Source organism: Protopterus annectens, chromosome 17.part0 (assembly GCF_019279795.1).
Source record: "Protopterus annectens isolate FY-2018-M chromosome 17.part0, PAN1.0, whole genome shotgun sequence".
Lineage (NCBI taxonomy): Eukaryota > Metazoa > Chordata > Ceratodontiformes > Protopteridae > Protopterus > Protopterus annectens.
Window position 1 is genome coordinate 711580662 of NC_056751.1, and position 16759 is coordinate 711597420.

The following is a 16759-nucleotide window of genomic DNA, read 5'->3' on the forward strand; positions in this document are numbered from 1 at the left end:
AATGTTTTAGTCTCTTTAGTTTTACACACATATCAGGCATATGTTTATCAACCAGAGGAGATGTTGTGGATAGTAATTAATTAAGAGTTTGGAAGGATTTTATCTGGGAGGGGAAGAGGGCAAGAGCCAAGTGGGATAAGCTGATCCTTCCAAAAGAACAAGGCAGTTTGGGATTTCCTGATTTAAATGAGCATTTTAGAGCTACACAGTAAAGGCTCCTATACATAGTACAAGCAGAAAGCTATAATTCAAAGTGGAAAGGGATGATGATGAAACTAGGGGGGAAGCTCAAGAAATAAGGAAAGACTGGGATTTTTGGATGTAGATTCTTAAAGAGAATAACAACAGCCATACAGAATATTATATTCATAATGTAGTAGAAAGTATTCTGAGAACTCAGCTAACGTGAGAAAGGAGATTCTGCTGATAGGAATGACTGCAATTAGGGGTACAGACAAAAGATAAGAGGGGGCTGGAATGTACTAGAGAACACTGGCAAAGGAATCATTATTTGGAGCAAATAATTAGAAAGGGTAACAGAATAGGAAGAGGACAATAATTCATTTGGACTGCACATTAGACATTGCCTTCCCTATCAAGGCTTTATACCAGAGTACAGGCAAAGAGAAAGGTATATAGGGATCCTAAGTGAAAGACTAGCACTGGTAGAGTTTTTAGTAGAATCTAGAACAGAAGCTGCTGTTAAAAAAGGGATAATTAGTTGGGTATATAAAATATTGCACAGTAACTCTAGGAGTCAATTAGAGGAGGTTAGAATGGATTGGGAATAGAAATTGAATAAACAATTCACAAAGAAACAATGGGAGATATGTGTATGGCTACCAAATATGCAAGAAAGTCTAAAAGGTTCAGGATCTTTGCTTAGAAGTGCTTGCACAGACATCTTTATACCCCAAGCAGGTGCCAAATCATTTTTCCTCGGGTAGATGGAAAATGTTGGAGGTCTGATGGGGATGAAAGAGGCAACTGGGAACATATTTTTGGGAATGTAATGAGCTGGCACACTTTAAAATTCCCTACAGAATATTATGTCAGGAATACTGGGTAAGCAAATCGGTACAACTAAGAAAATGAGTTTTTGAGGAGTGATACAGAATTGGAGTAGCCTAGTCATATTAAGGCCTTGCTGTGTTTTAATTCTGGTAGCTGCCAAAAAAAGCAATTACTAGAAAATAGAAAGCAAAGTCTAAACCAACTGTATTAGAAGTAGTAAATATAGTAACACTGATAGAAAAAAATAGAAGCGGGGTCTTTAGAAATGGGTACGAGCAAATCACACAGAAAAAATGGGAACTATGGGAACAATACATGCAGAATAAAGCTTTGCAGGAAGAATGAGATTTAAGGGAAGGCAGAAACTGAATTATGTAATGTCTGACTGACTACACAGAAGATAAGTGATGTATAATGTTTGCAACTGAAACATATGTCAATATGGTTTGTTTTCATTTATATACATAAGTGATGATGTATCACTTATGGCATAGGCAAAGATGTTCTTGTTTAAAAAAATATAGCATCATTTGCAACTACTGTGTAGCATAAACATTTACACTTAATTAAAACAAAGGAAATAAAAACAAAGGCAGAATCATGTCAACAACAAATAAATACCTGACAAACGTATATTAGTAAGATACAAAGTATGAATTGTGTGTGTGTGTGTATGTGTGTGTGTGTGTGTGTGTGTGTGTGTGTGTGTGTGTGTGTGTGTGTGCGTGAAAATGTTATTTTAGCAGGTATCTACATAATATGATACATTCATTGTGCAAGAAGATCCCATCAAATGGCCTTCCATGCAAGTAAGTGGTGTAGGATAAATTCAGGCAAAACAGAAAGGTCTCCCTCGTTTTGCTTTTTTTTTTCACCCAGTTGCTTGCAAAAGCTTTTCTCCCTATAATTAAATCCAGCCCGGTGATAGTAACTGTTGCGGTACTAATATGCAGTTTAAAGTCTAAAACTCAGCTGTGCTCCTCTATGCTATGCTCTGCATCCTTGGGCTACTTAAGGAATGTGAGCAATCACCATTTTATAAACTCCGGTAACTTCCATCTCTTGGCTTCTCTTTAAACAAACATTAAGTTTCTGGACTAAAGTTCACCATCTTCTGCTATGACTGCCTTGTACATTCAATATACATTTTACATCATATGAAAAAAGATATGAAAAGGTCAGAGTCAAAGTTGTAATACTGTAAATCTGATTACTAAACACGTGGCAAACTTCAACATGGGTTGGCTTCAAAAAGCAGTATTCCCATCTTAATGTACACCACAAAGTCCACAAAGCAGCATTATCATCAGACTAAACATTACAAAACTCACAAAACCAGTATTCGTATCAGAATGAACACTAAAGCCATGCACAGCAGCAGTGCTCCATGAGCTCCAGATACCAACTACACATTCAAACATGTCAGTAAAATATAATTTGGAATAAAATCAGCAACTCTAATCCCACCATATCCATCAATCTATTTAACTATACCCAACTAACTAACTCTTTTACCAGACCCAACAAAATAACCCCCCCCCCAGGGACCACACTAGACTGGATCCTAGTATCCCATCCTAATAAAGTCTTAAACTCTGGCATTATACCGGACACAATAGGAGACCACTTGCCAGTCTTCATACACCGAGCTACCCACTCCCCTCCTCATCTACACTAATATATTCACACTCGTAACCTCACAAACTCTGACTCCTTAAAACAAACTGTAACCCCCTAAAAACTCTTCCACTGGACAATGCCGTAGAATTTTTCAACTCAACCTTATAGGTTTATAGGTAGGTACTAGGCTATCAGCCCGAGGGCCTACGTAAGCCTAGCCAACAAGGTTCCCTGGCTTATGCCACCCAAGAAAGTTATTTTCCTGTGCCACTGTCAAGCAGAGACACAGAAGTGATCCCCGGATTGTATTTCCTATTTCCCATCCACTCATCAAGATTTTTCTTGAAGAGTGCTAATGAAGAACTTTGCTTGACATAGATGGGTAGCCTGTTCCAGAGTATGGGAAGTCTCTGGGACAGGAGCATGTCCTGTTTATTGTGGTGACAAGGTTTAGGTCCCTAGAGCGTGTAGCTCGGAGGGATTGGGATTTTTTTAGGTGTAGCATATCCAACAGCTCTGGGTTTGACATAGCTTTATATGTTAGGCAGAGATCACCTTGGCGTAGGCAATATGCTACGAAGTAAAGCTGGAGTTTTTTTGAGATGGTAAGTGTAGGGCATCTGTTAGAGGCCAGTAATCCTCTTTGTGAGGTACTTCTGTGGCCTTTCCAGTTGCTGCAGATGTCTTGTGAGGTACATTCCAAAAGGGGCGTTGTATTCTATAATGGGTCTAATGAGTGTCGAGTAGAGGGGAACAATGACCTCTTTTTTTTCCTGGATGAGAACCCTTTTATGATGAGGTGTGCTACGTAGAAGGACTTCCTGACTACTGTGGTGATGTGACTATCAAAGGACAGACTACTGTCCACCTGGGTCCCAAGGTCTCTTATCACACATTCGGTGTTAAGTAGACTGCTGTCTATGTATAAGTTTATGGGTACAGAGTTTTTACCAAAGAAGATGACAATGCACTTTTTGGCATTGAGCTTGAGGCCATGGCTCTGACACCAGGCATCTGTCTCAGCGAGGCCCTTCTGTAGGATTTCCACATCATTTTGGGACTCGACTATGGCTCCTAGTTTGCAGTCATCTGTGAACGTCGTTAGCCAGAGACCTTCTGTGTTAGCCTGTACTTCAGAGAAGTAGATACCAAACAGGAGAGATCCCAGGACTGAACCCTGTGGTACTCCCACTTGTCACTGGTTTGAGGTCAGATTTGGAGTGTGCAACTTTTACAGTGTGGGCTCTGTCAGTGAGCCAGTTGGCAACCCTTCTAGTGACATAGGGATTTATACCTAGTTTAGTTAGTTTAGCTATAATTCCAGAATGGGGGATGATGTCAAAAGCCCTGGCTGGGTCAAGATAGGCTGTGTGAACCACTTTACCCTCATCTACGGCTTTGGTGACTACCTCAAAGAAGTTGATCAGGTTCAGGAGGCATGATCTGCCTTTCACAAACCCGAACTGGGTGGGATCCAGAGTTTGGAGGTTACCAATGTCTTTGTTTATGAGTTCCATGATGATACATTCCATGGCCTTGCAGACCAGGCTTGTCAGGCTAATAGAGCGATAGTTCCCAGGATCAGTGGTGGCTCCCCCTTTATGGAGTGGGATAACTGTTGCTGTACACCATTCAGTGGGCACAAAACCTGATGTGAGGCTATGATTGAACATGGTGCTTCGGTGGGGAGCCAGTTTGTTTTAAAGTTCATGTAAAATGCAGCCTGGGATGTTGTCCGGTCCCCACATCCTCAACTCCCTAGCTCCACCAAGAACAAAAAGAGTAAAAACCAAGACCGCCCCTTGGCTAACCAAAGATACAAAAAAACTTATGCTACAAAGAGAGAAATACTGGAAAACATACCATCAAAACAAGCAGCCAGAAACTTTTCTTAAATATAAACAACTCCACAACCTCACCAAAAAACAAATCATCAGAGACAAAAAGTCCTACTATATCAAACTCCAGTCTAACCAATGCACCAAACACACAAGATAAACCAATAAAATCCAAAGACGATCAGGAACACAATGAGAGAGAGTTCGTATAATAAAAATAATTTAATATTGCCACACAAGTAGAATTAGCGCTTTCGGCAGGTAATATAACCCACCTTCTTCAGATTACACAGCAGAACATTAAAAAACTTCATTTATGCATTTAAGCATGGAATTTGCCCAATTACATTAAAGTGCATTTTTCAAAGTATTTAGTTACCGTAGCGACCTTAAAGTAAGATCGCTACCTACATGCTTTTGCTTGCGCTGTTAACATCCATGAAAGTTCATGCATTTAAAATCACAAATATTTTAAGAAAACATCAATGCATGTCTTGCTTATTTTAAACTAACCCCTATCCATTCCCTTGCATTATGGCAGCCTATCAATATATTTACTATAACGAAAGTTAATGCAAGGGAAAATTATTCACTAGAAAATAAAAAACCAAATATATGCCTCTCTCTAAACTTTACACCTCCCGGATGACAATAATGTAAGGTGTCATTGTACTTTGTATTAAATATAATACTATTGCAATGGCACATATTGTTTGAATACTGAAAAATAATAATAATAATGTTATACATGCATTATTCTAAATAAATCTAAAATTATATGCAAATCTCACTATGTCTAAACAATTCCTATTCTTACTGCTTTAAGGCAATATTATTACATGAATTTACCATTAAATAAATAGATGAATAAAACACTTAATGTTAATTTTTATATATATTATTAAACTAACCTTAATTATATAATAAAATCTACAACTTCATTCCTATGATAATGCATAACCATAAGCATAATATTCACAATAGTAACGTAAGTTACCTAATATCTACCTATTGTATGCTAACCACTTCAAAACGCATTTGATAGAGAGAGCCTCATTAATACCTGGTGTAACCTGTGCCCTAGTACGAATTTGCCAACATAATTCGTCAATCTCTAGGCGAACTTGCCATGGTCCCCCTCTGATATCTTGTTTTCTTTGTTGCAAAATAACAAACTTGAAAGAATGTCCACTATTTTCAAATACATGCCTAGCCAAAGCATTATTTTGGTCATGTTTGGAAATTGCATTTATATGCTCATAAATTCTAATTTTTAATTTGCGCTCAGTTTTTCCTATGTAAAATGCTTTACATAGGTTACATAGAGCCGCATAGACCACTGATTTTGTTTCACAATTAAAGTGGCCATTGATCCTATATTCCGTATCATTTATACTACAAGTTGTACCCATCTTTATATACGTGCATTGACTACATGTTCCACATCTGAACATCCCTGGTGGACAATTGGACATCTTTTTTTGTTTTGTTTTTTCCATTATGCTTTTAAGGTTGTCCCCTCTCCTGTATGTTATTCTGGGTTTTTCCCCAAAAAGGGCAATCAAACCCTTATCATGTTTAATTACCTCCCAATTTTTGTTAATAATTTCCTTTATTGGTTGAAAATCTAAAGAATATGTGTGTAGGAAACTACAACAATAATTTGGCTTAACTAAATTTGGGGTGGAAATCTCAACAGGTAAACCCGGGGTTACAGAAATAACATCCAGATTATTAATTTCTGTGACAGGAAGCAAGGGTAAGAAATGACCCCCCATCCTTTTATTAGTAACTTCTAATATAATGTTGTTAACTAAACTTAGGGGATATCCCCTAGATGTGAACATAGCTGACAATTTTTCGCATTCCGTTTGAAAATCATTGTCATCCGTCACCATCCGTGCTGCCCTAACCAGTTGGCTTTTAATCACTGATCTTTTTTGGTGGTACGGATGGTTACTCGAAAAATGTAACAATGAGTTACAATATGTGGGCTTTCTATATATAGTACTTTTAAATCTGTTATTGATAGTATCCTTAGATAGGAGAACATCCAAATAATTGATTTCCAAATCAGCTACCGAATATGTAAATTTAAGAAATTCAGTCATTTTTGTCATGTTGTCAATTAACTGTGGAATAACTGATGTATCTCCTTTCCAAATGCAAAAGATATCATCCTGATACCTTGTGTAAAAGGAAATGTGTTTTTGAAAGATACAATCTTTGAACAAAAGTTCATCCTCCCAATGGGTCATTACTGCATTCGCAAATGATCCCCCACAGGGCGAGCCCATGGCCACACCTGATGTTTGTAGGTAAAAATTCCCTTCGAAGGTAAAAAAATTGTTCTTTAACACTAGTTCAAGAAGAGTTTCCACAGTATAAATGATATCACTCGATGTATCCCTACATGACAAAAACTCCCTGACCCATAATAAGCCTAAATCCTGGGGTATAACCGTATAGAGGTCTTTGACATCTATTGTCAAGAACACGGAGTCAACAGAATATATTTGGTTGCTGATGTCCCTCAGGAAAGACCAAGAGTCTTTACAAATATGCTTAACTGCTCCTATGAGAGGCTTCAAGATACTATCAACATATTTCGCGCAGGCATATGTAATGGAGCCTCTTCCATCTATGATGGGTCTAAAAGGTGGGGCCTGTAGTCGCTTATGTAATTTAGGTGCGCCAAAAAATGCAGGAATTCTAGGTGCAGACATCTCCAAATAATGGAAGGTATCTGAATCAATGAACCCCTCCAAAAACAGGTCATTGAGAGTACCATAAATTTTCCTATATGCACCATTGATCTCATTTAATGATACCTGCTCATAAGCCGTTGTATCAAGATGTTCCATCATATATTCAACATATTTATATTGATCCATCAAGACCACACCCCCTCCTTTATCAGGTCTCATGACCCGAACATTACAGTCCTGCAACAGATGTAGAAAGTCCCATTCGAGTTTTGACATATTATTACCACCCTTAGTGTTGTTATATGTGACATGGTTTTTAATTGCCCATAGATCCAATTCGCATATTTTTTCAAAAGTAGATAGATTGGCATTGAGCTTGAGGCCATGGCTCTGACACCAGGCATCTGTCTCAGCGAGGCCCTTCTGTAGGATTTCCACATCATTTTGGGACTCGACTATGGCTCCTAGTTTGCAGTCATCTGCGAACATCGTTAGCCAGAGGCCTTCTGTGTTAGCCTGTACTTCAGAGAAGTAGATACCAAACAGGAGAGATCCCAGGACTGAACCCTGTGGTACTCCACTTGTCACTGGTTTGAGGTCAGATTTGGAGTGTGCAACTTTTACAGTGTGGGCTCTGTCAGTGAGCCAGTTGGCAACCCATCTAATGACATAGGGATTTATACCTAGTTTAGTTAGTTTAGCTATAATTCCAGAATGGGGGATGGTGTCAAAAGCCCTGACTGGGACAAGGTAGGCTGTGTGAACCACCTTACCCTCATCTACGGCTTTGGTGACTGCCTCAAAGAAGTTGATCAGGTTCAGGAGGCATGATCTGCCTTTCACAAACCCGAACTGGGTGGGATCCAGAGTTTGGAGGTTACCAATGTCTTTGTTTATGAGTTCCATGATGATACATTCCATGGCCTTGCAGACCAGGCTTGTCAGGCTAATAGAGCAATAGTTCCCAGGATCAGTGGTGGCTCCCCCTTTATGGAGTGGGATAACTGTTGCTGTATGCCATTCAGTGGGCACAAAACCTGATGTGAGGCTATGATTGAACATGGTGCTTAGGTGGGGAGCCAGTTTGTTCTGAAGTTCATGTAAAATGCAGCCTGGGATGTTGTCCGGTCCCCACATCCTCAACTCCCTAGCTCCACCAAGAACAAAAAGAGTAAAAACCAAGACTGCCCCATGGTTAACCAAAGATACCAAAAAACTTATGCTACAAAGAGAGAAATCCTGGAAAACATACCATCAAAACAAGCAGCCAGAAACTTTTCTTAAATATAAACAACTCCACAACCTCACCAAAAAACAAATCATCAGAGACAAAAAGTCCTACTATATCAAACTCCAGTCTAACCAATCAAAAAAAACCCCAAACATTTCTGGAATTCCATTAATTCTCTTCTCAACCCAGGTACCAAAAACAACCCCTGCCCTGACAGCAGAAAATCTGATCCCAAAATAAGCCTCTCTATTCAACTTCTGCATCAACTCCATAGCAGAACTGACCAAGACCTTCCCTAACAATAACCCTTCCCCTCAACCTATCCAATCTTCTTCATCCCCCACACCACCCTCTGCCCCCAGTCCTCCTCCAGCATTTGAACTTAAACCCATCTCAACCTCCCACATAAAATTACTCTCTAAATTAAATCCATGCTCCAGTGCCCCTGACAATATCCCATCCTCCTTCCTAAAAATAGCTGCAGATGGTATCGCTCTCCCCATCAGCATCTTGATCAATAGATCCATGCAGGAATCTTATGTGCCCAAATTATGGCATGCTGCCTTTATTCTACCTCTCCATAAAGGAGGCAAAAACAATAGCATCTCTAACTACCGCCCCATAGCTATCCTCTCCCCAATCTCAAAACGTCTGGAAAAATGCATCCACCTTCAGCTTATGCCATTCCTAGACAACCACCAACTAATCACTCCAACCCAACACGGCTTCCGACCTGGCCATAGTACTATTACTGCCCCTCTCTCCTTATTGGACACAATAAATCTGGCCCGTGACTCTGGAAACATAGTATCAACAGTTCTACTAGATCTGTCCAAGGCATTCGATACCATCTCCAACACCCATCTCTTGAACCATCTTTCTAATGTCAATCTCCCCCAGAACACCTTATCCTAGTTCTCAAGCTAACTCTCTGACAGGTCTCAAGCTGTGAAATGGGGGAAAGGCACCTCAACCTTCCTTCCAACCCCCACTGGGGTACCCCAGGGATCCATACGTGGTCCAATGCTATTCAACATCTTTATTAATGATTTCCACAAAGCCATACCCAACACCAAAACTGTAAAATATGCAGATGATTCAACTTTAGTCTGCTGTGCCTTTAACCTCTCAGAGCTTCAAACAGTGACCCAAACTGCTTTCTCCATCACTGAAAACTGTATGCTCCAAAACCACCTCTCGCTGAATGCCAATAAATCCAAAATACTATTATTCTTTCCCTCAAAAGCTTCCCCTCTTGATAAAAACGCATTCTAAATTATTAGCCAAAACAACTCAACTATAGATGGTGTTCCCTTTGCTAAACTAATTGGGGTTACTATTGATGAACACCTAAAATTCAACACTCACATCCAGCAAAACATTAAGAAAACCCATATAAAACTTGGTATGCTATATAGAAACATCCACTTTCTCTCTCCTTCCACCAGACAAACTCTCACCACTACCTATCTACTCCCCTCACTAATGTATGGTGCTCATCTACTAACAAACTTATCTGCCTCTCTCTCCTCCAAATTGGAAGTCTGTTATAATAAGATTTCTAAATTTGCAACCAAAGCCAAATTCTCCTCCCATCATTGTACTGCTTTTCATTTGTTAAATTGGCTTGAACTCTCCAACCATCTAGGCTATCTCCAAATTACTACAGCCCACAGACTAATTTTCAGCCTACTAAGTGCCCAGCACTAACCAACATCCTCCAACCTTTCACCACAGAGACCGCTAAGACTGTCTCACCAAAACCTAATCGCTGTCCACAAACCCAATTGTCCTGCTGGTCAGCTCCTGTTATCCTTCTCCTTAGCCAAAAAATGGAATTCTCTTCCTTCCCCTCTAAGGACTTGTGAAAACTTTGAAAACTTTAAAACTCAGCTACAATCCTACCTTTCCTCTAACAGGAAATGCAATTGCACTCTCCCCACCTAGCTTAATAATCAATCCACCCCTTAAACTCCTGACTAACTCTGAGTACAAGCTAGCCTAACATAAATGTACATATTGTAAATAACATAATTGTACGTATTATAAATAACCCATCCCACCTTTTTTTCTTATTTTTTTCCTCTTTTCCTTCCAAGTCTTTATTCTCCCTCTCAATTAAGTTACCACTGCCATCCTAAATATTTAGATACTATGTAATCAAAGAATTTTTTCCTGTTCTCTAGCATGAAATGAAATTGTAACTGTGTCTTCTTTATTATGATTGTATATGTAACTAAACTATGTAATGCTGAGCTTTTCTCCCCAGGCCTCCACTGAAAACGGGCTCCCTGAGCCCAGTGGACCTCCCAGTCATCAAACTGTAAATAAATAAATAAATAAATAGGCACTATTTCTCAAATGTTGTCAAATTACTGACCTTCACCGTCTCTTCTCCAACTGTTGCAAACCTTGGCTGTAAGACTCCTTACACTTCTTTCCAGACATAAATCCCAGCTGTTCTACCTAATAGCCCCCCCTTCTCCTCCAAGCCCCCCCTTCTCCTCCATCTCCTCCAATTCAGAATTTTACCTTGTATTTTAACATTAGGATTATTACACAAAGTCATTCATCTGAACACCCTCTACTGTTTGTTCTACAACTCCAAACTCCTCTTTAAGCTAACACTCTCCCATGCCTTGTCTTTCTTGTCTTCACCTTCCTGAGCTTCTAATACAAATGCTAACACCGCTACCTGCAGATACAGCTGGAAGTCAGGCATTTCCCATCCGCACTGTCATTCTCCCCAATTGTAATCTTTCTTTTGCTATTCTTACCCTCTTACTACTCCAGACAAACCTATCACAACTCATCGGCTTCTTCTGAACCCAGTTGAATCTTTCCCTGGTGGAACATGTCTAAGCATGCACAATACCCTCATCACATTTATTCATCATAGTAGCATATTAGATTTACAAAACCATTTGCTCAAGAGGTCATTAACTTGGGACAACAATTCACTATAAATTTCCTGCATGATCTGACCTAAAGTCCTTTAAACTTTTATCTACAAATATTTAAGTTCCACCTTCATTCCTATCACTTCATTTTTTATTTTACCCACCCCTGTTCAAACTGTGACTTGTACAGTTTTCTTCCAATTACATTTAAAGCCTCCACAAAAATTCCAGGTCATTCTCACTACCTTTCACTTTTACTATTAGCTAACAAATATACACATGACTCACGCTTCTTCACCTTCTCTCTGCTTTCTACTCGTATCTCCCATGCCTTCTCTCATATGTCTCCTACCCATAAATATAAAATTGTAAACTGACATTTTAAACCTCACCGTGTCTTCCAGTTTATATATGATAACTACATTTTACTTATCGTAGCTTCTGTCTAGTGTAGCTTCCTTTCAGTTATTGTATGTCCATATTTTACCTTTAAGCTTTAGATTTTTCTTTGTTGTATAAAACTGCCCGTTGTGTTACTGGAGCTTTTCCTGGGCCTCCACTGAAAAGGGGCTACCACAACTCAATTGGACTTCCGCTGTCAACAAAAGCAATGAATATAAATAAATAAATAAATTCTAAATTCTTCAGATATCCCTCAGACTTCTTCCATCAATAGATCCAGCCTTTCTGTTGCAAATATACAATCTCCTGCAAACAGCCTAAACATTTTCCTATACATGGTACCGTTCGCTATAGTACTAACCTCTATCTCTAAAACAGACGAGAAGACAAAGGATGACCTTTCCTCGTACCCTTCCCTACCTTCACTGTTTTCATTAAATTTCCCATTTACTAGAAACCTCACTTAAAGGGAGACATACATTGTTTGAACAATCCCCTAACCCTTAGCCTTATACCTACATCTTCCAGTATTGTATTTGTAGATTTCTATTCCCGCTCATCCACATCAAATGCTTTACAAATCTTGAAGAAAAAAAAAAGACAATCCCTGCCTGGTCCCACTATGCTCTGTCCCCTGAGTAATACATTTCCTTAGCTGAGACAATTCCTTCTATCTTTTTGGCAAGGACTGAAGCCAACATTTTGGCATACTTATTAATGAGGGAGATAAGTTTATTCTGCACCGATTTGAGTATTTCCCATTTGGTAATAACACTATTCTGGATTTCATAAAAGAAGGTTGCTACTCTTCCAGTATTACACTGTTAAATACCTGACAAAGTCAAGTCAAAGAAAACTTTATTGTCATTCAGAACTATACAGCAGTGTAGATGAACAAAATTACAATGCTTCATTCTCAATGCAGGAAACAGTTGTACATATAGATACAGAAAAATTATTAAAAATCTTAATAATCTTAATAATCTTAATAAGATTAATAAAAATCTACTTTTTACTTATCTCTTATAAAAATGATCAGATAACTCATCTTCTCCTGGAGCAGAGTGCTTTTGTGCTATTTTTTTATGCATATATCTGCTTCCTGCAATCTTATCCTATTTCAAGAGTTTGATCAGCCATGATTTGCTAAGTTTGATATATGTAAATAAAGTGCAAAATAACATAAAACACATCCAAAAAGAAACCGCACTGATCCCTGAAGGTATACTGACACACTCAGGCAATAGGTCCGAACTCAAAATGAAATACGCTGCATAGCACATACAGACGCAGCTTTTGTACTGCATAGCACATACAGACGCAGCTTTTGTACTGCATAGCACATACAGACGCAGCTTTTGTACATTTATTCCAGAATTATGAATAGCTGGAAGACAGCGTGCCGTGCTGCTAAAACTATTTATTTATTGCATTTGTTTTCTGGAGTACAGCACTAATCTACATGGACCTTTTTAAGGCTACAGTTTGGCAATGGAGGATAAGGGAATCAAACCTTGCACCACTGGACCACAGGAAACAGCTTGATAACAGCTCCGTATTCCTGCAATCCAACTGCCAGACATGCGAAAAACAGAAGGTTAGCTTTACTGTATGTTGTGCCTTCACACATCCTAAATATAACATTCTAACTCCAAGTAACACTAAGGACATTTGCAACTTTCTTACTTTGTGTGCACTAATCTTCCAGTATGACTACTGCTGTTTGTTTAGTCTGACTCACAGTTTACTGCATTTCCCTAATAACATATATACTGTTACTGCTGGAACTTGCACTTATTCAAAACTCCACTCCCAACTCCCCACCACCACCATCAGCAGAGCCCACGATTCATAAATTGATACAGAGCTGCAGAAATGTGCATCCACAGACAAGATCTATCAACAGATCTCAAATAATCAACACCAACAATTAGAAACCATTCCCTGATACACAGTGTTTAGATAATACAGAATGGTCCAGTCTCACTTTACTAGTACGGTAAAAGCCTAGGTTTGTGGCAGTCCAGCTGCCTCCCAATTTATGATATTTAGTGATTAACTATAATGTCTGCTGACCTCTACCTTCTGTACAACACTGGGGTTATACAGAAGTGCACTTGAAGGTAACATGATGCAGTAGGACACCTTTGGCTTGTGACAAGTAGATGCCACTCTCCCTGCAAGCCACAGTACATCAAGAACCATAACCATACAGCACTAGTAGTGCAGAAAATACACATGGAAATATGTCCACGAACTGCGACATGCTTTACTGTAACAAGCACTGCCATCATATGTACAGCTCACTGAATCATCATCACTGACTGCACTGGGCAGCATAGTGCCTTAGTGGTCTCACAGCTCAAGGGTCTTGGCTTCATCTACAGCTCCAGGTACTATCTCTCCCTGTTTCTGTATACATTTTCACATGTCCCATCTCATCTCACTAAAGTAAGTCAGTTGAAAGGTCACCCTTGCTCTTGAGCCCTCAGTTCCAATTAAAAAGGGTCACTGAATAATAGGGTCCCTTACTCATTTAACGAACAGCAGAAAAAAACAAGAAACACCTGATGACTAAGTCAGCAACGGACACACGTAGCTATGTTCACAAGCTACCAGTTTGTAAGTAAAATGATGACCAAATCGGCAAAGGACAAATGCAGCTATGTTCATAAGCTTGCTGTCAGACCAACCTACCCTTAATGCTGATGTCTCTTAATCAGCGGGTTTTCCATGACATATTCTGTAGTTATGAAACTTTTAAATTACTGTTTAATAACTAAGTAAGTGAATGGATCCAGACTGAATCCCTTTCAGACATGATCCAGGCAAAAAGTAAAATGGTACTAAACCAGAAGACAGAAGCATGGACATACACGTTTACAAGGAGCTAAGAGGCTAATGGAAAAAAAAAAAAGAATTAGCGAATATGCATACATGTACTACCAATGCAGGTAATCCAGAACGAACTACTGAAGGGTGCAGTTCTGCGTACACTGACAGCATTGAGAAAAGCACTTTTCATGACCAGCAAGGACTGAAGCAACACTCATTTCACAAACTTTAATTATACCCAAACTCAGGAATGGGGTCTGCTACTGCCAAAGCATTATAAATTCTAAACATCAGGAAAAATAAAGGGAAAATGCAACATACTATACAGACCATCCTCAGGGCATAAAATTACACAATTTCACCCAAAAGAATTAAACATATCATTATAATTCGTCACTGAAGAGGATAAACGGATTCAGTAGGACTACAAAGTACATTACCATGTCATGTACATTGTCAAGGGTGCCATTATATGCATACATTTTATTTAATTCATCAGTAAGAAGATATACCAGGTTTATTATAGACACTCATGGTGGCATTATTATTCCATTAGCAGCTTACATCACCTGCAGATACAAGACTCCATGCTTACTAAAATAACACTAAACTGTCAATAATCAGAAAGAAACAATGAAGAAGGAAATCTTGTCATAACCAGCGTATCCCAAAGCATTATACAACAATCACTGACCCAGTGGTCACTTAATGGTTAATGTATTTTTGGCAGCCCCACCTAGATGCACTGCATTGCAAAGCAAGATGGGAATGGAAAGAATTCATATATGAAATGCAAATCAAGCAAATTATGGGCCACCAATGGGTTTATTTTCTCAAAGTCTTGACCACAGACCCTATATTCATTTTGCCCATCTGGCTTTGGCTTCTACCTTCATGTAACTGGAAGTCTGGAAAACCTTCCCAGCACACATAACCATACAGCTGCACTTTAAATGTGTGCACGTTCTAACTTGTGACAGGCACTGGCTAGTGAAACTATGCAGGGTTAATCAGAACTGCAGAAGCAGAAACATATAAATAGACCGTTGCAAATTACAATAAAATGAAACCAAATGAGGCTTGCTTCCCTTGGAAGTTTTGGGTTTTCCCATGCAGTCCCTGGCATGTAATAAACATAACCAGTGAAAAGTGGTTTCTTTTCATGTGAGAAACAAGAGGAACAGAACACTAATGCACATCCTACGCAAACAGCCTGCAGTCTTATGTGTACAGAAAATGAGGAATATAGTGTGAATTCCACAGTGAAATACAGATACACAAACATACTATATTATTTCAGTTTTTTCTTGTCTGCTTAATTCAGCATATATACTGTAAATCTAACCTGCTCTATTCAGCAAACCACCCTTCTTCAAAAAATAATAACAATAATAATCTGTGTTTTGAACAGATTGCTCAATAAATCTATACCATTAACGCTATTAATGCAGCAACAGACGTACAAGGTGGTTAGCATCAGGCATGCTCAGTGATTTGATCTAGCACGGCTCACTCCTGACTGCTGGTTCTATAGTTTGCATTTCTAAGCTCCCTGCCTGGCACAGCTTGTTTCCAACTGGGTCAAGATTATGAAATACTGAAAGAAAAAAACACAGCAGCCTGTAACATGCAATACTCACCAACAGTGATCCAGAGAGTGAGCCCGAAGGACAGCAGACTTGCTAAAAACTTGTCCTTCACTGGCCCCACATTGCAGCTCCCTTCCTCTGCCATTGCAGAGCTTAGCTGCTGATGGATCTTTCTTCGTTTCCCTCCTTTCTTGCCTCCCTGTTGTCTGTTTCACTCTCTCCCCTTCTGGTTCTGGATTACTGTGGGTGTGGCTTACACGATGAGCCAAACACCTTAGTCAGCCCACTCCTCCACCCTTCCCCCTCAAAGACCCACCCATTACGATCACAAATACAAGCAAGCAAAGGTCTTGCAGCTTTTTGAGCTGAAGTTTTGCTTCCCCAGAGCTGTAAGCAAGGCAACTGTTGATGTGAATCTAGAAAGGAATGTGAGGTTATTCCTTTTCTTCTGGACAGATGTTTATTGTCTGCCAAAAATCTTCTTTTTACTGAACAACTCAGCAGACGAGTTTATTAATCATACTTGCATTTTCCTACTTATGTGCCACAGAAACTCACAAACTATCCTCTGCAAAAGTAATGGCATTATTCATTTGAGGTTACATCAGTCATACATAATGAT

General features: G+C 39.2%; 1 protein-coding gene across 1 annotated transcript in view; it reads right to left on the reverse strand.

Annotated features, from left to right (window-relative positions):
• Nucleotides 1-16385, reverse strand: part of IGSF8 (immunoglobulin superfamily member 8) — a 500226-nt gene extending 483841 nt beyond the window's left edge. Inside the window, exon 1 of the mRNA XM_044059079.1 lies at nt 16189-16385. Within this exon, the coding sequence (XP_043915014.1) occupies nt 16189-16282 (94 nt within the window). The 5' untranslated portion in view covers nt 16283-16385. The remainder of the gene's footprint in view (nt 1-16188) is intronic.
• Nucleotides 16386-16759: the final 374 nt, after the last annotated feature.